The 23,226-nt window shown below is 31.4% G+C and overlaps 1 protein-coding gene across 1 annotated transcript in view; it reads left to right on the top strand.

The window, feature by feature from the left end:
• The window catches only part of LOC129216909 (protein phosphatase 1A-like), a gene marked incomplete at its 3' end in the record, with an annotated part of 28,577 nt that extends 5,592 nt beyond the window's left edge, over positions 1 to 22,985 (top strand). The window contains 4 exon segments of the mRNA XM_054851125.1: positions 3,914 to 4,777; positions 13,945 to 14,062; positions 17,933 to 18,047; positions 22,931 to 22,985. Coding sequence (XP_054707100.1) covers positions 3,926 to 4,777; positions 13,945 to 14,062; positions 17,933 to 18,047; positions 22,931 to 22,985 — 1,140 coding nt within the window.
• Positions 22,986 to 23,226: the final 241 nt, after the last annotated feature.

The raw sequence follows: 23,226 nt of genomic DNA, 5'->3' as shown, positions 1-23,226 counted from the left end.
TTTGAATTGCATTTTGGAGTCCTATGATAAACATATCATTAATATCTGGACACAGTTGAAGCAAAAATAAATAAATAAATAAAATAAAAAAATAAACCATCGATTCAGCATTTTAATTATTGACTCATAAAAAAAAAATGGAATTCCCCTTTAAAAACTTGAAATAAGCTTTGTTACAAAAATAAAGAGACTTTTCATTTATTTGCATCCTAATAAAGCGAAGTTAGCTTGAAAAAAAGAATAAAATATGATTCCTCTAATTTAACTTTAAATATGCTGTATTATTTTAATTTGAGATTTGCTCTTTCAATAAACAATTTGTGAAAGATCCGTTTTTGTTTACCAGAATTTTGTGAAGGGTCCGTTTTGGTTGATCGGATTTTTGTGAAAGGTCCGTTTTGGTTGATCGGATTTTTGTGAAAGGTCCGTTTTGGTTGATCGGATTTTTGTGAAGGGTCCGTTAACGGACCCAAATTTGCTTTGGCCAGACCCCTGATTTATTAACTTAATATTAAGCCTATTTGTATGTCAAATGCTTTGTATAGTTAGTGCATGTGGGGCAAAGTGAAATATAGTCCATTTCATTTACTTGTTCAATCTTTTATAAAATCATTTATGCATTAAAAAATAGTTCTTCCATTCACATTCTTTCATTTAAAAATCCCCTTATATTTGTTCATTTATTCGCTTGGTTTCTTCTTACTTCGCTATTTTATGCAAACATTTAATTTTTCTCATGTATTAACTTATTTATACATTTATTAATTGGTTTGTTTAATTTCTTCATTCATTCTTTTATTTACTCATTTATTCTATCAAATATCTTTAACAATTGAATAAAAAATATTTAATTTTTCACAGGGTTGGCAAGTTTTTGCCAGGGGCGGAAAAAACCACGGTTTTTACCGCCCGGCAAAAATTGGTTTTTGCCAGTTTTAGCCAAAGTGGCAAAAATAGATTTTGTGTTCACGACTTACGAACAGTTTTTTTTTCCCTTTTATATAAAACTAAAAGCATGAAAAGATTTTGATAAAATTTTAATTTAATTATTGTTATAGTTTTAAAAAAAATTAAGGTTTAACTTACTTTTAAAGTTATGGAGCAGTTTTACTTCTAAATTTTTAAACATTAACATAAAATTTCAGTTTGTAACATCTAACACAAATAATTAACTTACAATGAAAATGTAATTAGCTTGTTTATTATAGCATTTTTTACAGAATAATAAATATCTATATAAAGTATACTTAAGATACAACTATAAAATAAAAGAAATAAAAGTAATTAAAAAGCAAAATACACATTTCTTTGGATTGAAATGTCACTTAAATCATCATAGTCTATACCATCTTCATCAAAACCTATTTGTTGTTTAAGCATGGCATAGCAATAAACTAGTTTCGTGAGAGAAGCAACTGGCAAACGGTTTCGTATTTTTGATTGTACAAAAGAAAAATTTGAGAAATATCTCTCTATTGTAGCAGAACTTGCAGTACACAATTTGAAGAGTTGTGACTAGTGTGCAGAAATCTTTAGGTACTGTACTGCATGTAAATGCATTATTTCTTTAGTGAGGAAAAGTTAATATTTTACTATATTCAAGTAAATATTCTGTTATTAAATAAATAGCTTAAAAATCTTAGTGGGATAAAAAAAGTAATTAATTAAATATATGTATATATATAAAATATATATATATATATATATATATATATATATATATATATATATATATATATATATATATATATATACATATGTAATTAGAATTCAATCTTTTTATTAATTTACTAAGCTTAAGTAAACATTCTTTGTTTTAGCATTGAAGGAATTAGCTCATTCTGAAAAAATTGTTTTAGCAAACATTTAAAATCTTAAGTTTTGCAATCCCAACATTTCTTTTTTATTTATTTTTCACCTTATAAATTAGAAGTAACATGGAGAGACATAACTAAAATATTAAAGTGCATTATTTATATTATATTGTTACTATTTCTTGATTAACAATATAATGCTACTTTATTTGCAATTAAGTTTTTGCCGTTTTTTCCATTTTTGCTGGTTTTTTCCATTTTTGCCATGGTTTTTTCCACTGTCCCGGCAAAAATACCTTTTTGCCGGCAAAAAACCCGACCCTGGGCTAGTATTTTTTGTAGATACGGCTTTCATACCTTTGGAAAGCAGCATATGCAGCAGTAACAGCGAAATTAAAATTAGTTTACTGTCGATACAGGTTGATAATAGAGAAACTAATACAAGTTATCTCTTAAATTATAAATGACTGCAGTATATCATATGCTTGCACTTTTTTATTAATTGTAAAATCTGTCTTGAACAGTATTCAATTTTTTACAACTACTTGGCATTGGCCGAGTACCTGATCAAAATCTGGCTGAGTACCGAGTAGTTACCGAGTACTCGGTACGTCTCTACTTTGTTCTATATCTTTCTTATAATTCTGATCCTTCCCCATGCTTGACAAGGAAGCAATATTCCCAACAAAAACAAAATTACACATGCCAAAACTTGACAACCATCCCAATTTATCTCAAAAGCAAAACAAAGAATGAAAATTGAAAATTATTTTAAAAGCCTTGCTTAAAATAATTACAAACATTTATTTGTTGACAAACACAAGATGGCAATAGTTAAAAAGTTTAAATCATTGCAATTTTCTGGTCATTTTCCAACAATTAAAATCATGTGAAATACGCCGACTACACTCTATTAGGATTTATCTTTCTTACTGTTGCAATTAAAAAGCTATTTTCATTCACAAAAAAAAAAAAAAAAACATGGAGCAATTGGTGCCAAAATTGAACCAACGCCTGTCTACATATGGATTCTCATTTATTTCAAATTTCATCCAGAATGTAGTATTACTTCTTGCGATATAGCATTCACAATGGGAAAAAAAAGTTTTATTGCGCTATCCCCTTTTCAGCTGTTGACCCCGAAATAGAATTAGCTCTTATACCCTCTATGGACTACTTGTCGATAAATTTTTGTTTGATTCCGTTCATTATTTCTTGAGATACAGCAGTCACAATTGACGACAAAAAACGTTCTATAGCTCAACCCCTGTTTGAGCTATTGACACCAAAATTAAATCAGCACCTTTACCTAAGGGCAGTATATGGACCAAACTGTGTTTGGTTCCACCAGTTACTTCGGGGGGAATAGCAGGTACGCATAACTCAAATGTCCCATTGCTCCACTCTCCTTTGGAGGAATTTGCGCTGAAAACCAATGGGCACAAATTCACATAGGGGCACATTTGTGTACCAATTTTCGTTTGATTTCATGCAGTAGTTTTTGCTGTAGAGCGGCCAAAAAAAACTAACCACACACAGGGACACACACACAGACAGACATTTTCCAAAAATGGTCGAAATAGACTCGGCACACATCAAAACGTTCAAAATCCGTCACAATTCGAAATTTGAAAATTTGCATGAATCCAATAATTTCTTCTGTATATTAGATATAGAAGAAAGTAAAAATTAAGTAATTATTTAAAAAAGTAATGACAAAATCTTTTGCTTAAGGAGTAACACATTCGTTTGTAATTTGTTAAGCAATAAAATTTTTATCAGTACTCTTTTAAATTATTAATTTAATGAAATATATGAGGCGTCACAGGTGGAATAAAATTGCCTTTTTCCCTGGAGTGACCCTAATATCAAAAATACATACAAAATCCATCAGTAATGGGGCTTAATATGTGAAGTAATTTTCTTTCTTTTTTTTACATGTAAACTATCTTTCTCATTAGCAAAAGGAGTAGAGGTCATTCTGTATTTTATTTTCCTCACATTTTTGTTCACAATTATGGATGAATGATGTTTCCTTTCTTTTATCTTGCATTCTCTGCATTTATGAGTTTCTTGATGTATGTATTTTTTCTTCTTAGGCATTCCTGAAAATGGGTGCATTTTTGGATAAACCAAAAACAGAAAAACACAGTGAGCATGGCTGCGGAAATGGACTGTCTTATGGCCTCAGCAGTATGCAGGGATGGAGGGTCGAGATGGAAGATGCACATTGCGCCCTGGTCGGCCTTCCTCACGGCTTGAAAGATTGGAGTTTCTTTGCTGTGTTTGATGGTCATGCCGGAGCCAGAGTCAGCGCCCACTGTGCTGAAAACTTGCTGAACACCATCATACAGTCTGAGGATTTCGGTAGTGACTCCGGAAACAACATGGAATTCACTGTCGAAGATGTGGAGAAAGTAAAGAAAAGTATCAGGGACGGTTTCCTTCACCTAGACGAGAGAATGAAGAAAATACCAGAAATTGCATCTGGTGAAGACAAAAGTGGCTCAACCGCTGTGTGCACTCTCATCTCTGCAACTCGTTTCTATTTTGCCAACTGTGGGGACTCCCGTGCAGTTCTGTCACGCAACAAGCGAGCGTTCTTCGTCACGGAAGATCACAAGCCAATCAATCCAGCCGAGAAGGAGCGCATCCAGAAAGCGGGGGGTAGTGTCATGATTCAGAGGGTCAACGGCTCTCTCGCGGTGTCTCGAGCTTTAGGTGATTACGAGTACAAGCAGGTGGAAGGCAAAGGACCATGTGAACAGCTCGTGTCGCCAGAACCTCAAGTGGACGTTTTAGAGCGACACAGTGACTTCGATGAGTTTCTTGTTTTGGCTTGTGATGGTGTGTGGGACGTTATGACGAATGATGAAATTTGTGATCATATTAGGTATATGATGCAGATCACAACAGATTTGGAATTCATCTGCAACTGTGTAATAGATGCATGCCTTTGTAAAGTAAGAAGTTTTATTGAATCTTCTTTAAGCTCAATTTAGAAATTCTTATGCAATTTGAAAGTTTTTTTTTTTCCTTTACTTTCTTTTACATAGTAAAAGAAGTATTGTTATCAGGAAACAATGTTCACTCAAATTTTGGCCTAAATTTCCATATTGTTCACTCTCGAATAAATGTTGAGTTGTTTGGTCCTGTCTGCATGTGTATGTAGACCGTAAGAGCGTATGGTTTGTCGAAATGGGTCCATTTGTGGTCCATTTTTACGATTCCTGAGCAGAGCTGCCGAGAGCCAAACTGGGCCCTGGGACAAAAAGACTTGCGCCCCCCCTCCCCCTCCAAATGGTACAAAAACAAACCTGTTGACTGCTCTCATCTAGAGGTGTAGACTGGTATTTTCTTTGGTAGCCAGTGGCTACTAACACAAAAAACTTAGGTAGCCACTTCAAATTTTTTGCAACCAAACACACACACACTTATCTCTCTCTATATATTTATATACGTGTAAGTTAAAAATCTAACCTAATAAAAATCTCAGTACCAGTCATCATTTTATTTTTCACATTGAAGGAATCCGAGTATGATTTGAATTGAAATCGGATGTTGCTAATATCAATGATAATTAAAATTTCAGTCGACAGATCCATTCAATATAAAACATGATATATTAGTACAGTATACAGGCGTAAATCTACTTGGTAACTTTTGGAAAATATTTTGCCGTAATTAGTCATGGCTTGTAATAGGATAATGTATGTATGCATGCGTAATGCCATTGTCGCATTACGTAGTTTGGATGTCGTGAAATAATTGTACCTTATAAATACCAATTACTTTTGCAGAAAAAAATGGCACTCAAACTTGTCATGCTTACTTTAAGTCAAAAATTGAGTCTGAGCGTAAAACACTGTGTGATACATAAACAGAATTAGTTTATGTTCTTCAAAAAAAAAAGAAATGTTGAAAGTTCTGATAGCGGGGACACTTCATTATGGATGTTAATATATTTTGTTAAATGTGATATCAACAAAATAAGCTATTTTCTTTGATAGTTCCTTTGGAATATTTTTTAAAGCATAGAGATTTATTGGATTTTATAATGGTCTTTTTTAAATGTCACTGTATGGTGCTTCTCAGCTGTTGATTTAAATCAGCTTGATTTATATATATATATTGAAATTAACTGATTGTTTTTTGCATTTCAAAAGTAATCTAAGGTTTCTCCCCCTTCCCCACAAATAAGGAAATCATTTGAAATTGAGTTACCTTGTGTACATAAGTTTTTTTTTTTTTTTTTTTGTTATTCTTGCAGCAATAATTATATTGCTTGAAAATTTAGTTCAAAATTATTTCTATATAATCTTTATAGTTTTATCATGATTAGATATTTCTTTAAGAATGTTTGTAATACTTTCTTAGAATTCTTATGTTAACTGGTTACTGGAAGTAAAGAGTATTTGTTTTAGATTTTCTACAATATTTCCCAGTAGATAATTTATTGTACTATTTTTACTAATAAAAGGATGGAATGGGACTATTCGGCGCGGCCGTTTCGGCGCGAAACCCATTTCGGCGCGGCCCATTTCAATATGACCCGTTCAAAAATCGAAATTGTCAGCATGTTAATCTGCCAAACATTGCTTCAAAATTCAAGATATCTTTTGTTTTTTTAAGTTTTGTAAAAAGTTTTATGAAGTAATATTTTTAAAGGTGTATTTTGTTTTCTTTTTTATTATTAGTTGATAACATGTAAGTTTAAAAACATCTTCATAATTTTTCGAAGTAGATAAGTTAGGAAACAGCATTGACATTTTTCTATGAAATGTAAATATAAAACTCATTCGATTTAATTGATTTTTTTTCGTTGCTGATCATTAATTTGTGCACTTACTTAAATATCTTTTCTATAAAAAATTAAAAAATGTCAACTAATAATAAGATGAATTTTTATATTTTTTATTGGAAAAAGTTAACGTGTTGAGAAACTCACACGTAACCCTGCTCTCTACAAAGTTAAGTTGTGTAGTGTGCTTTGAACACAGGATAGACAAGAAAAAACTTTATTATGTAAAGATTATTATTATTTATTGCTATTAAGTTTCATAAAAACTAATATAATGAACAAAAATATTTTAAACTTTTTTTTGAAATAAAAATAAAATATTTTGTGTCTTTTTAGTTCCGGTAACTGTTCTATAGCACTAAACTGTCGACTGACTATTTCGTAACAAAAAAAGGCAATAATAAAAAAATAATAATAAAACTTTTTAAAAAAAAGTAATTTACAAAAAATTTATAAATTGATTACAGAAAAATAATAGTGTTTAGAACTAACTTTAAAAAATAAATGATTTTTTTAGTCAATAAAAAAAATCAAACATTGCCCTAAATTTACCTTCATGTCCGTACATGGGTTTGTAATAGTTAAGTCGAGCTTTTTGGTTAGTTTGAAATGTGTTTTGACGTGAAGAAGACTTATGAAGTTATTTCCAATAGCTGCTACAACAAAGAAGTAATCACCACAGAAACACAAAACGGCTCAGCAATGATTTAAAAAAAAAAAATCGAGAAAGAGGTGGGACTGGTACTGGCATTATTTGCTAATTTTTCAAGATATTTTCTTTTATGTTATCGCAGTAAAACATACATGGATCAAATATGCCCCCTCTTTTCCCCCACTGTAAATTTTAAAATAAATTTTAACTAGCTTCTAGAGCGCCAAATTCACATTCTTCTTCCAAAAATCTTTTTCCTTTGAACTAAAATTTCTGAAATTCATAAAGTTCAGAATGCAAAAATCTGGCGCCAAAACGGCCAGTGCCGAATCGGCCAGCGCCGAAACGGTCGCGCCGAATCGTAACAAACCCTAAAAGGAGCATTGTTTCAAAATATATTTTTAATTAACAGCTTAAAACATTTTAAACACTGCATTTTATTGAATATGCATATGCAATGGTTTTCAAGTAGGGCAAAGCAGGGAAACCATTATCATTGGTAATGTAAATCAGGGAAATTTGGTGAACATAATCAGGGAAGTCAGGAAACTTTTTTTGACAGTTTCTGTCGTCACTCTGAGCTGGTTTTGTACATCAAACGCGAGGCGTCCGCGAATTAGGGAAGAAAGGGGCAACATTTCAACTCTTCTTGCACGTTAATAAGTGATGTCACGCTCTAGAGGAGTGACCACCACAGTTTAAAACACTGGTTCCGAAGCACAATACAAGCAACAACGTTAACTTGGAAGAAGTGTTTTTTTTTTGGTCACACAGTGACGGTTGGCACTTAAATTTTTGTCTGCCATTGGCGAGTGGCGACCGCTAATCTGCACCTCTACCCTCATCCCTTAATTACACTTTAGTATTCTCAGTTGTGCCTTCTATACCGCAACATTTGCTTCATAGGAATCCTAAGAGTCATACCACTAGTCAGTGTACAGTGGAGAATCGGAATCTTATTTGGTAGTTTTCTTCGTAAAAAAATATATAAAAAAGCTGGTTGAATGAATAAATAAATTTTAAAAAATCAATATAATGTTAAACAAAAACTTCAACACTTTCAAAATTCATGAAGTCACTCATTTTTTTTTTCATCGCGCATCAAATTTAGAGAATTGCATTAAGCTGGGAAAGAGAAATAACCGTACGGACCTACAATCATAAGTGTAACATTCGCAAAAACCTCCTCCCCTGGAAAATGTTCGAAACTATAGTTCTAAAATTGCAGTTTTGCAACATGCTTGGGTTTATCAATAGATCTATTTCAAACAAATATAAAGAAGTTCTTCTGCCCTTTTATAGAAGTTTGGTAAGACCTCATTTGGAGTATGCTGTTCAGTTTTGGTCTCCTTATCTTAAGAAAGATATTAATGTATTTGAAAGGGTTCAAAGGCGGGCTACAAGGCTAATAAATGGACTTTCTCATTTACTCTACGTTAGAGTTAGAGAAAAAATAAGTGGTTTTAAACATCATTCATATGCATCTTTTTGGGATATGAGTTTCAAAAAAATTAAAAATGGTTGAGTGCACCATCCGTTGAATGGAATGACCCTATAAATGTATGAAACATCTTCAATTGAGCGGCTAAATAAAAGTTTCTCTTATTTGCGAAAACTTCACTTTGATTAATTTTTTTTTTCTTTTTCCAGTACCTGACCAACAAAATGCTTCAATTTACATTTCCCTGTAAATAGAACAAGAACCCAATTGCCTATTTTTATCTCTTGTGTCTCAACAAAAGAATTTTCCTCGCAAATTTCTGCATTTCCACCTATTTGCCTTTTGTCACTTTCACTCATTTTTTCTTTTTCACCATCGCCCATTTTCATATCTTTACATTCACCTGTTCTCATATTAAAATTTGATATATTGTTTAGGATTTAAACTTATGTTGGATGCCTTTAAGATGTAATTATCAATTTTAATAAAAGAGTGTAATGTTCTTGTATTAGGAATTGCGAATATTTCACATCCTGCCATACAACATAGTTCATTTAAGCGATTTTTATTTGCCTCAATTTTGCATTCTGGAATATGTAATATAGTTACATTTTTGCAAATTTGTTGCACTGATGTAGGAAATTCTTCAGCATTGCATGGATTTATCTTTCTGCACCTGGTGGCTTCTCTGATTCTGTGCTTAACAGTTCCACCTACACCATCTATCGGCCCTTTACTGTGGTCTGTAATGGTAAAATGCCATTCAATATCATTTATTATAGCATTGATAGACAAATGGAATACTTCTGCTTAAAATGTTGTGCAGTTCCGTCAGACTTGTACTCAAATTTTGAAATTGATATTTCAGGAAAATAATCTTTAATTTTTCTAATAATGGCGTTATTAAATACTGCAACAGCATATTTATCATGATACAGGTAATCCGATGTCACCACAATAGGTACAGACTTAAGATTATTTTCATAAATAAAATAGGCCATGGCTGTATAAAGTGTACAAGATTTAGAGACCCAATGGGCCGACTAAATCTCGTCTTGTGAGAAAAAACAAGTTTTCGCTGAAATCAAAATGTAGAAGCAATACATTTGATTGCATATTGTTTTAGAAATTTTCAAAAAAGATCTTCTGTTGTTGCTTTATGAAAACATGTTGCAGAAATTGAGGAAGTTTTAATTTTTCGATTGCCTCATTCATAGATAGGCAGATTTTTTGCTTTGCAACAGCATTTGTTAAATCTTTCATCCATTGGAATAATTTAATGTCTTCATCGAGTTTTTCGTCTGAATGTTCAATTGCAGTTTGAAGGTTTTTTAAACTTTCACAGCTAATACATGTTTGATAGTCTATCTCATTCATAGATAGGCAGATTTTTTGCTTTGCAACAGCATTTGTTTCATCTTTCATCCATTGGAATAATTTAATGTCTTCATCGAGTTTTTCGTCTGAATGTTCAATTGCAGTTTGAAGGTTTTTTAAACTTTCACAGCTAATACATGTTTGATAGTAACATTTCTCTGTTGGAGTATTACAAACAATAATTTTAACAAACTCAGATGTACTATTGAGTAAAAAACTTATCCCTTCAAGTAAAAGGCGAACATTTTCATGATATATGCATAAGCATAAATTAGTTGGAGCCTGAGACAAATGTGAGAAGGACGTAATTCACAAAATTTGGATAGGCCAATTTTAATGCATGGGTTTTCTTTTTTAAATATTTCATGAGCGTCCCCAAGAGTCAATATGTATTTTTTCTGCACTTTTGATTTGTTGCCTTCTGAGTCTTTAACAGTCACAAAGTCCTTAGCACCTGGTGCTTGGTAGCTTATGCTATCTCTTTCATAAAATGCTTCTACTTGTTCTTTAACACTTAAATCAATTTTTGAAATTCTGAACTTGGGCAAAGATGACTTCACAATATTTAATACAATTTGTTGGGCTAACTTTTTAATGATTGCCTTTGTTTTGTTCAGTAAGTTTTTCTTTACTTTGGAAATCGCTTTTCTGAATGGCGGTGGACTCTTAAACACTTTAGATGGAGAACTTTGCTCAGAACACAATACATCATGAGTTTATAATATTTTTAAAGCTTTTTTGGCTCGATATTTTCTTACTTCCTCTCTTTTCTTTACTTTTGCTGCTTTTTTCTCTTCTATAGTCATCTGTTTTTTCTTCTGGAGGCTTCTTTCTTTTAATTTGTTCTTTTCTCTCGCCTTAAAACTTTCATATTTTTTACTAGCCTTTAGTCTTTCTATTTGGTCTTTTTTTCTTTCAGCAGCTGTTTTTCCAATCTAAAATAAAATACTAATTAATAAACATCTGTTTTTAGACTAAGTAAGTGGATTTTAAGACTGTTATATGTGTGACTGACACTACACATTTTAAACTGTAACTGACATTACATTTTAAAATCCTTCAAAACTATAAATTTCTGTACCGATTTTTATTCCATTTATATTATCAGATACATTATATGTTTAAATCAGAAACTAAGTGTATTTTATTCTGAATTTCTTTAAAGTTGTTTTGATAAAATATGTTTGTCACTTTTAAAATATAACATAAACAGAATATAAGAAGAGTGTACACTTACTTTTGAAAACTTGTTCCAAAATTAGGCCTGATCACAGTTTCAAGCAACCAAAATAAGTGATAAACTTTGGGAGCATAGTGTTGCCACCACATAAATACTAAAATTGTTTTTATGTGAAATTCCTGAAGTTTGATTATTGTACTTGTCTTAAAGTAAGATAAAAACCTTAGGAAAATATATTTATAAAATAGCAATAAGGGCAGGGCCTGGTTACTGAATAGGCCAACTAGGCCCTGGCCTAGGGCCCCCCGATATTTGGGGGGCCCCAAATGGCTGAAATTACTTTAGTCTGTTGCTAAAATTGATTCAGCCGAGGGCTAAAGTTATCAAGTTTGTATACAGGGGGCCCCAAAAAAGTATTTGGTCTAGGGCCTCTCGATATTTTAATCGGGCCCTGAATAAGGGTTAAAGTTACATAAAATTAACCTTATATTTGGCAATGATGCAAACTTCACCAACTTTGAACTGCCTCTAAATATTATTCAAATGTTATAAAATTTTGTCCCACTTATTTTCTAATGTAATGGGTACCAAATGGGAGGCTAAATCTCAAAAAAATTTCTCCTTCGAAAGTTTCCACCACCCTAGTGCCTAGTAAAAATCACAGCATCATGTAGAATATCGTGTAAAATTAAAATTAAAAAAAAGTTTTTAACCATCCTGTTTTTTTGTGATCAATAATGTTTATTTTATATATACATGTATAAGGTAACCAATAAAGTTCTTACCATGTTTACTTTGCAATTGAAAGAAGTGATAATAGGTATGCAAAATTCGTGTGCCACTGGGTTTAAGCAGCTGTCAGGTATGTAAATTAGTGTATCACATGCTGTTAACACCAGTCGGGCGAGATTAGCTCTAGTCGAAACCGTACAGTAGGATAGCAAAATGGAAGAGTCAAAGGAGCTTGTTCCATGTTGTCCTTTATGATTTTAAAATGGGTTTTTTAGCAGCTGCTTCAACTCGTCGAATGTGTCAAGCGTTTGAGGATAGTGCTCTGAGTGAACATAGAGCAAGGCAATGGTTCCATAAATTCAGATCTGGAATTTTGTCTCTTAATCATGAACCTTGTAGTGGAGGACCACCAACCTTGGATATTGAAGCCGAGAAGTCGGTCATCAACCAGGACAGAAGTCTAGCATGTGGTGAACTTACGAGACAGCTTTGAGATTCTGACAACAATTATACTTCGCCTCCACCGCTTATGTAAGTCTTACAGGCTAAGCAAGCAGTTTCCCCACAAGCCATTAGAAATTCACAAGAACCAACTAGTAGCAGAGTGTATGTTGTTGCTTTCTCGACACTGTAGCGCACCCAAACTCGATCGAGCTTGGGTACGCTTCCAGCGCACCAAACCATCACTGCGGCCATGTACCCACAGTAGTTATAACGAATACAACAAGCGTTGCAAACTATGGAGCCGTCACTGGTGAATCACAAAGGAGCACTCTTCCGGCATGATTACGCGTGTCTGCATGTGGCATGGGTGGCCATAGATACCATTTGGTTGGTTGGGGAGACTTTGTCCGATCCTTTGTATTCATATGACAACAAATTATCACATCCTTCAATCCCTGCACATTTATCTTTGAGGAAAAATATTTCATGACAGAAGTAGACTTGGGTAAAGCGCTCACAGATTTCTTTGTATCCAAGATACCTGAATTTTACTGCAAAGTGATTGCACAGCTAGAGACAGGTTGGCAGAAAATTCTTGATGACGGTACAGATTACTTCAAGGATTGACAACGGCTATACTTCCTGTAAGCCATCTTTTTTTCCATCATTAAAAACTACAAGAACTTTATTGGTTACCTTATGTATTAGAATTAATATTTTATCTTGCATTTTTATCAATTTTAATTGAAGTAATTTTGCACTAGCTGCTTTCTCAATTTTCGTTTGTTAGCTACTTTTTCAATTATAAAGTTCATAAATTAAAAGTATGCATTGTCAGAGCACAGTCATAAGATTTTTTTTTTTTTCTGACCAACGTCTAACGTTACAGAGGGAATATATTACTTCATTATAAGGATGTATCAATACATCATAAAAATACATTATAACTTTTTTGTTATTTTTAATAATAAAAGAACAGTGGTTAAAAAAAAAATTATGTTGAAAATACCATCGTTTGAAATATCATGATAATTTCGAGATATATATCGGTGAACCCTGCCAGTGCCTCTAGTTAACATGCATAACATAATGCATTGGTCATCTCAGCGAACAATATGTAGGTATTATCTGAAGAAGTCACTTTCAGTCACGCAGCTGTGTGTCACTTAACTTTTTCTGGTCTGATCAGTTTTTAAAAGTGTATTTTACTTCGGGGTCATTACGTTCAATTATTAATGTTGAATGTCTTATTGTTTGTGCTGTACTAAATAGAGTAGGGGAAAAAAATCATGTCATTAATGCAAATTGGAAAATATAACATTCAACATCCATAGAATAAATGTTTTACTCATTAGTACTTACTTCTGCTTTGATACCTACTGTTATTTTACTGCATTCTAAGCAATTTTCTATTCATGTATTGCATTTTTATGTGCGCTATTTTCGCGTGTATGCATTTTTATGTGCTACTTATTGATATTCACAATGATTCAAATGCTTTAGGGAAGTAAAGATAATATGAGCATCGTACTTGTCGCCCTTCCTGGAGCTCCAAAATTATCAGAAAAGGTTATTCAACAAGATAAAGAAATAAACAAAATGTTAGAAAAAAAAGCAAGAGGTATTTTTTCTATTTTATATTTTTCTGTATCAATATAGATTTTTTTACCCCCAGTGAAATGGTGGGAAATGCTGCATTAGGGGCCATTCATTAATTACGTAAGGATGATCTTTGCAATTTTCGACCCCCTCCCCCATGTAAGGGTCAGTAACACTAAAACTCCCAGCTTGACGTAAATCAAAGATTTTCATTTTTCAAATATATTATATGGTGCAATACTAACTAAAAATAAAACATGCAATGAATGGTGCGATTCTTTAATTATATTTTGCACTATTCATTTTTTGTTAAAAAAAAGTAAAAAACAGCTTATCCTATTACGTTTATTACCTTCCAGAAGCAAATGAAATAAAATCTCTTCCAAACTTGACCAAGCGACTTCTGATATAAAATATCGACTTGGAAGATATTACATACGAATGAGTTTGACCCCCTCTCCCCCCCCAAAGTAAGGGTATGTAGACATTTTTGTAACCCCCCTCTCGATCAAGACCCTTACGTAATTAATGAATGGCCCCTTGTGTCATATACTTGTAATGAAGGGAAAAACAGTTCACACCATCACTCACTTCCAGAGTTTTATTATTATTTTATTCATTTATTTATTATTCTTTTTAATTTTTAGAACAATTGTATCCCACTGCTTTGTTTTACTTTTATTTTTTATTATTTTTTTCCTTTCAATTTTTCCCTCTTTTTTTGTGAGGAACTGATCAATGCTGTTTATGGAAAGTTGTTTAATGCAAGAATGTTTTCTAACCAGTCTTGCACATTGTAGAACTGAACTTCGTTTTGCTTATAGTGAGTATACTGTCTGACTACGGATTGTATGGAAAGGCAAACATCCGGTTTACACGCGGAAATGGAAGCATCTATTAGTTTTCAGGGATGTCAGATTTTGCAGATGTATGTTAGCCTCTAAATTAAGCAGAGTCTCATTCAAATGAGCAGAATACGCGCATGCATAAAATTTTATTTTTCCCCTCATTCAGATGGAGTCGCCTTAACTGGATGTTTGCCAATTCCATACAATCCATGGTCAAACAGTAAAATGCCTTGTTCATAACAGTAACTGACTGTAGATATAGCTGTGCCACCGAGAGATGGCAGATGACCTGGAAACCGAAACAGACCAATTCATTTTGTAATAGGTACAATCAGAGAGCATGCACGAGCAGTCAAAACTTTACAACTTGCTTGGCACTTTATCCGTGACACAGCGATAGCAATTGAAAGCTATAGGTAACTTATTGCATTCGACTCTTTTTTAACGTTTTTCCGGCAAAGAATTTCATTCTTGAACACTCGTTGGCAAACCAGGGTTGTAAGAGTTTCAGCCGGTGGTGGTTTTAACCGTGGATGAAGCCTGTTAAAACCGGTTTGGATAAAATCAGTTTTGTCGGTTTTGGCCATTAGATGTGGAACATAGGAAGAAATAAAATTTATGATCAAAATAAATGACTACATATATAAAAGACATATGAAACATCAATCCCACGATCAGTCACTATTCATTATTTATGTACGCAGTTAATTTTACACCCTAGGCAAGCAATAAATGACGGAACAAATTAAGAAGGTTAGTCGCATCATAGGAGAAATGTCATAATTGTTTAAAAATATGTTTCGAACAGTGTAAATAGCACTATATGTACTTGTTTTTATAGTTATATGCGCACAAAATGAATTTCAAAATAAATCAAAGAATATTATTTTTTAAATTCATTGAATACATGTTGCAAGTTTTGTGAAGAATAGCTATTTGTTTATATTGCAGGCTGTTTCGTATTCCTAATAAGCGAGTGACCTTTGTCTTTGTTGTGAATAATTTTTAATGAAAGAAAAGTTGCTTTTAAAATTATTTTAATTATGATAAATAGACACCCTATTTATTTCAATTATGCATTAAAATTTGCAACATTATGCATACAAACTGCATGTGTCTACATATTAGTGTGTTTTTATACAATACAGTTTTGCCCAGCTCTATAGTGGTTAAATCCAGTTTTGGCCGGTTTTAACCAGTTCTTGCCAGTGGCATGACCAAAGTAGGGTTTGTCCGGCTAAAACTACAACTCTGTATTGTTTAATGCACTCAGCTTGTCAAGCTGTTCTGTCTTCATGTCAGTGTCGGATACAAGAGGGAGGTCATGACCCCCCCCCCCCCAAACCGTCGGCAACGGTATCCATCCACGAACACTTTATGCATTGAATGTAAACGATTGCAGTATCTTTTCAATTCATTAATTACTTTTGTAAGTAAATATTTGAACAACGAACTTCGTTTCGTTGTTTATGAAATTAATTTGCAACATTATCTCCAATTAAGTGATTTATTCCTCGCCAACTTGGCGCTTTTTATTGATCCCCAAGCAGTTTCAGAAATTTTTCGTACCCAAAACCGTAGGTTCGTTCATGCGAAGGGAGGGATCATTCTTCTGCATGAGCCCCCCCCCCCCCTAAAATAGTTTTCTGTATTTGCCTTGCTTCATGTAATATGCAAGTAGAATGATACAACTCTTTTTATTTTTCATTTTTTCAAGCTTTGTATGTACCAGAGGTGAATTTGTAAATTTTCCAGTGAGAAATCATTCAATTTAAGTCACGAGCAATTTTATGCGAAAGTGAAAACTTTTTTCCAGTATTGCTTTTTGTACCCACCTCGCTCCTAGCAGTGAAAGTCAAATGTGTGTTACTTTTTATTATTGAAAATGTTCAAATTAATTTAAGTGAGTGATCATGTTACTAAAACGATTAAGAAACAGCAATTTTTAAGTAAAAATAATCCATCAAAATCTTTTTTTAATTTTCATGGATGAGAAAGAATCTTAAATGCATCCATGTATTTTTCAACTATGAGAAAAAGACACTGGCAAGTATTGCGCTTCAAAATCATGTTCCACCTTTTTACTGGCTATGTTATCTATGTTACCGGCAAGGTTTGAAATCCGATATTCTATAGAATGCCTAAGTATTGTAAATAATGCCTAAATCTAGCCGGCAATGTATGAAAGCAGGGTTGCCAACCTTTTATAAAAAATTTGAGGAGCATCTGTGGTGATTTTGAGGAACGATTAAAAATTTGCGGAGCAGTATGGTATTTTGTATAAAAATCATTAAAAATATCTAAAACCACGAATCTAAAATAGTTTTATAGCTTTGATAAATCATTTTAAGTATGAATATAAAAATATTTATTTTTAAATTAATAAAGCAGCTTAATCATTATTTCAGTTTTTCAATATAAACATCTTTAATTTTTTATATTTACATGTTTGTTATGATAAAATAGCAAAATTTAAGTATGAAAACTTTTGGCCGGGAACTTCTTTGCAAAGTTTTGCCGTTTTTGCGGAGCAGTTGGCAATCTTGTATGAAAGCATTCATATATCACACATCATATTTCACATTATATCCTAGGCATTCTATAGATTACCAAAGGAGAAACTGGCAATGTATAAAACAAATCTCCGCTTTTTTTTCCGCATGTCACACAAAACGTAATTAAATGCAGTTAAAAAGTATAATTCAAGCCTAAAATGTTGCAAATATCAAAAATTTTCAAAATGACAATTGTATTTTTGAGGAATGCACTCATTTATGTAATTTCCTTGTCAGCAGCTATTTTTATACTTTGTCGAAATAACATTTGTTATTTGATAGAATGCCTAGGGAAAATATGTAATAGTTCTCCTGTTTCATACTGCGCCTGAAATGGCCTAAAAAACGATATAATGGCTGCACCATATATACTTTTTTTTTTTTAAACTTTTCCTTAAATTCAGCCTAAAATTATTTCTACATTCTTAAAATCGGCATTAGTTGCTATATAATTTCTATTCTTTGCATAACATTTTTTTCTTTTTCTAGAGATTGTTTCGGGAGCTGAAGGTATAGAAATAACAGAAGTTATGCGAATTTTAGCTGAAGATGAAAATGTTCGGAATACTTTATTAACGGTACCTCTAGGATCTTTATTTTTTAAGTAAGTTTCTTTGAATCCTAAAAAAACATTCTTTAGGTACTTATTTTAATTAATATTTTGACAAAATTTTACAAAGTAATCTCAATTTCAAAATGATATCTCAATTCTTTGTTATACTTATGAGATCGAAGATGTAATTTCATGCCCGAAGAAATATTTCCCATTGTAAATTTAAAAATAAAACTGGAAAGCATCGCATGTTGTTTCGAGTCGCATCGAGTTCTTCAGGGAAGAACCTTCTCTTATTATTTATATTTATTCAAGTTACATTTACTAATGTAATTTAGATTTAAAATAAAATTAACTTTGCTTATAATATAGTAATGATTCAAGTAATGATTTTTTTTTCTTAATTTGAAATTCATTATTTTTTTATTTATTTGCAAATGTTGATTTGAAAATGTGTTCTCTAATAATTTTTGAACTTAATAATTTTATTTAAATTTATGTGTGATTTTTTTTTAATGAATAGAAAAAATATTGTTTTACTTTGTATAACTTTTTTTGGTACATGTGTGGTAGAGTGCCTCCCCCCCCCCCCCCCCATCCCCGCAAAAAAAAGTTAAAAGTCAATTTTCTTTTTTGCATACCGTCTTATTTCTTTCTTATTATGTTTATTTGAAAAATAATCCAGTAATTTGAAAAACGGCAACTCAAACCAACTTGAGAATGAACCAATACTTGTGTACTAAACTGAATTCAAAAAAACTTTTTTTTTGGATGTTCGAAATTTCAAAGTGATATTACAGTAGAGGGTCAAAAATCCGCACAACTTTGGGAGAAGTGATTTTGCGGATTTCAATCCATGAAGAAACTTAATGTAAGCTGTAAGCTGTATCTTAAAATCGAGAAAAATAAAACAATAATAAAAACCTTTAAATATTCATGAGTTTCTTCATAAGGCGATTGATAAAAATAATTCTTTTAGCTGTTACTTAAAATTATTGTAAATACAAAAGAAATATTTGTTCTTGGAATAACCACCACAATGAGGAAAGAAAAAGCTATCAACAATGCCATTTCGACGAAGTTCGTATTTATTTGCAGTAGTTAGGGCATTTTTCTTCAATTTAAATCATTCACATTCTGCTGCATTCTGCTTTTTTCTGCTGAATTCTTTGTATTTTTGGCTTATTTTTGTTTTTCTTTGATGACACGTGTCATACACAATATTTGCGTTTTGCTGTAACTCTGCAGCAATCTTTTAGCATCTGCTTTCGGTTTGTGATATTTCTTATATTTTCTTCAACAGTGCACAATAATAGTACATTAAGCAAAAATACAAACATATTTTTTGGACTAAATATATTTTTATTTATTTTTATTTGATTGCATCTCTAAGAATGCATGTAATGCATAACATTAAGGCAAAACATATTATCCACAAATTATGTGTAAAAACAAGTGTTTGGGCAAATAATCCGGATTATAGACTGTAAGAAATAAATTTGTAGCGGGGGGGGGGGGGATTTACCCGGATTTCGAACGTTGACAGATTTTAGATCGACAGATTTGTGGCACTCTCACAAAAACATTTTTCCAAATTTAAAGAATACTTAGGTACTGAAGAAATTGACTTTTATTTTTATCTTATAAAAATTATGTATAGTTTAATTGAAATACAAAGTGTAAAAATTATTAGTGAAAATATTTGCAATTTAATAATAAAAAATAATGTATTTAAATGAAAAACTAACTTTAATTTGAAAAAAATCCATACTTTCAACTACCAGGAGACTTAAATACTGAGGGTCGAAACTTCTGTTTAACGCTAATTTCCTACTTCATTGTTTAGGACCATTTGACAAAAAAGTCAACCCTTTGTCCCACACATGACGGTTCACATATTTATTATAAAGTAATAATTTCAAAAGGTAATCACGAATTTTTTGTTTAAGCAATCACACATAAGTTTGTAATTTGTTAAGCAGAAAAAAAATGACAATTTTTGTGGATGGCCCTTTATATTTTTCAGCTTGATTTATGTTAGATTTTTTTAAAGAAATGTTGGAAAAAATCATTTTTTTGATGAAAATTATAAATTTTAGCTCTATTGTGGGATATTTAAATGTTTTTTGAATTGGGATAAATGTTTTTGTGACAAATGCCAGGTAATTGGGGCAATGCTTTATCAGCATGAAATTTTGAATTTTCTAAAAATGCTGGTTTATACTTCCAAGGTTGCCGTTGTTTAAATTCAATGAATTTTTTTACAATTGTTTTGACATTAAAGAGAAAATATAAGAGGGTATGCCACTTGAAAAATAGACTTTCATTCCTTTTGGGGAAATGCTAATATGATATATTAACCTCATTTTTGGGCTCTTAATCAAATCTGAATATAATTTTACCAAATGAAAATAATTATTAGAAGGTTTTTTACTGAAGATCTGTGGTGCAACTCATAAGCAATATGCAATGCTTCCAAGATTTTTCTTTTAATTTAAATTTACAATGCGAAACTTTTTTTTTGGTATGAGGCTCACAAAAGTGCCAAAAAGTTAAAAAGTTATTTTTAAAAATCCAGAAAAAGCAAATTGTTTTCGATTATTTGAAAAATATTTTAGGGAGGAATACGAAATATATACCCATGAATCTCTTTAGTTGCTATAAATGTTCATGTTTTTGAACTTTTCACCTCTTTAGTCGTCAGAAGAATGTTAACGGTTAATGTAATGCTATATAAGGGTTAATGCTTCCTTTCATTCTAAATAACAAATAATGTTTTCTGTTTTTTGCAAATATATTTCTTAAAGAATTTTTATTGAAAGTTCAGAGAACACTCGTTTGATTAAACGCTATGCGAGTTCTGCTTTCATTTCAGAACATTCAGGTTCTCCAAAATCTGGTTTAATATTTCATCCCAACAACAGAAAATAACCATTCAAGTTAACTAAATAATTCAGCGGCAAAGGTATTAGAAGAAAAAAATTGTTACAAGTAGCAGGATTTTCTAACATCCGGTGAAAAATATTTAACGTCACTAAATCTGGTGAAAAGGGATGACATTACATCATAATCACTCTGTCATTTTTATATTCAAACAAACATATACAATATCAAGGTTCATACACTCCTTATAATATCCTGCTTTTTAAGAAAGAAAATAAAGACCCTGGAAACTCCTGAAGTTTGCTATTATCTCCTTACAAACTCCATATTTTTTATTTTACATGGCCTTAATGATTTTCTTCAATCTCTAATCCGATACAGGTATATACCAAATTTCACCAAAATTCCAGTATTTTTTCTTCTGTTAATAACAGAAATCCGATTTTTTTGCTTAGACTATTTTCTTCCTCACATCCAAAATTTTTTTCCTTACTCTAAATTTCTGATGATTATGTCGATAGTTATTAATGATATACATGTTGTAGACTTTGTAAAGTACCATTCTAAAATTTTTTTGCTTTAATAAATTATTTTATTTGCCGTTTTTAGACTTGAATGCTTTCATTTTGATTAAACCAATCTCTTTGCATCTAATATGAGAATCGATTTTTTCTTGATTTTTGATAGCGGGCAAATAAATGAAATTTCTTTTTATTCCTATAAAAATCACAAAGTTAAAATTTTCAAACGAAATTCTGTGTCCTTTATGAGAGTCAAAAAGTTAAAATCTAAATCGCTGATTTAATTTGATTTTTGCTTCAATTATGCTGATTGTTATTAATAATAAGTTTATTGTAGAGCTCTAAAATGCAATTCTAAAATAATTTACTTAAATAAATTCTTTTATGTGCTGTTCTTTTTACTTTTAACGCATTCATTTTGAAAATCACAATTTTTTTGCATCCGGCATGGGAAAAAGATTTTTGCATTTAAGAGAGTTGAATGACAGAAAGTTAAGTACGGATCTCTGGCTGAAATTAATTTTTGTTGCAACTATTTTAAGTGTTTTCTTACTGAATATACCATGACATGTTTTTCAAACAAGTGTAAGCAGGCCTTTTTATTTTTAACAAGCCTGACTAGAAGCATTTATTTCTTTTCAAGAGTGATAAATTTATTCCTCATGAATTATTCAAATAATATTAATGATTTTATTATGTATTTTTGAAAAAAAAGAAAAGAAAAGAAAATTCATTTACTGGAATTAATTTTCATAGTGTGAATGTTAAGCATTAGTAATTATGTGAAGTTACAAAAATTATTTAAGAATTAAAACTCAGGAACCTGAGTAAGCTGATATTGTAATGTTGTGAATTATTTATAAATACGTGCTTATGCTTTTCCTATTCATTAAAAATTCTGTTGTCTTGAATAATATTCATTTTTTGGAACTACTTGGTATTGAATGAGTACCAAGTATACGGTACAACACTCGAATTTACTGTAATATTCAACTGACTAGCAAATGGTAAATGATACACCTAAAAGCAAAATCCATATACAATGAAGCACCGTTTATACGTTTCTGAAGGGACTGTATGAAAAAAATGTATACTAGGCATATGTTAATGTGTTATTAGACTCTTGTAGGACGAATTTAAAAAACTTATGGATAAAAGCGTATGAAACAGAAAGGTACAAACAATGCTTGACTATATATGAAAAATAGAAATTTTGTTTCAACCTGTAATGTTCTTATTACTTAATGTTTGAAATACATTTTTAGGTATTTGTTGAAAGTTTTATTGTTTGTCCTTACTTTAAACAACTTTATAATGGTATTTTTGTTTTTAAAATAAGAGTAGAGATAAGTTTTTCTTTCATTTTTCTTTATTTTCTTAAATTATGTTTGGAATCTAATATGTATTTTAAAGTCGGAACTCTCTCAAAAAACGTTCCAAAACAGTAAAATGTTTACTAAATTTCGAAAAAAATCAGCTCTGAATCGTAGTTTTTAGTTTCTGAAAAGCTAATTATGTTTCAATTTTCAGGCATTCATTTGTGGAAGAAGTATGTAATAAATTGAAAAATAATCCATCTGTGCATGTAAGTTTTTCTTTTTTTGATTGATACTATCTTATACATATAAAATCTGAGTATCTATCTATCTATGTATGTCCAAGCTTCTTCTCCCGAACGACAGTGAACTGACCATCGAACCAGGTATCGACGGATTCGTCATCTTCCCGTCTTCATGTTTGGCTATTTAACATAATCCTCCGATAATAATTAGCGGAGATATCAATTAAAAATTATTAATTATGACTCTTAGATTTCAAAATAAAAT

Source organism: Uloborus diversus, chromosome 2, assembly GCF_026930045.1.
Source record: "Uloborus diversus isolate 005 chromosome 2, Udiv.v.3.1, whole genome shotgun sequence".
Lineage (NCBI taxonomy): Eukaryota > Metazoa > Arthropoda > Arachnida > Araneae > Uloboridae > Uloborus > Uloborus diversus.
Note: the sequence above shows the minus strand (reverse complement) of the source record. Positions and strands in the feature narration are given on the sequence as shown.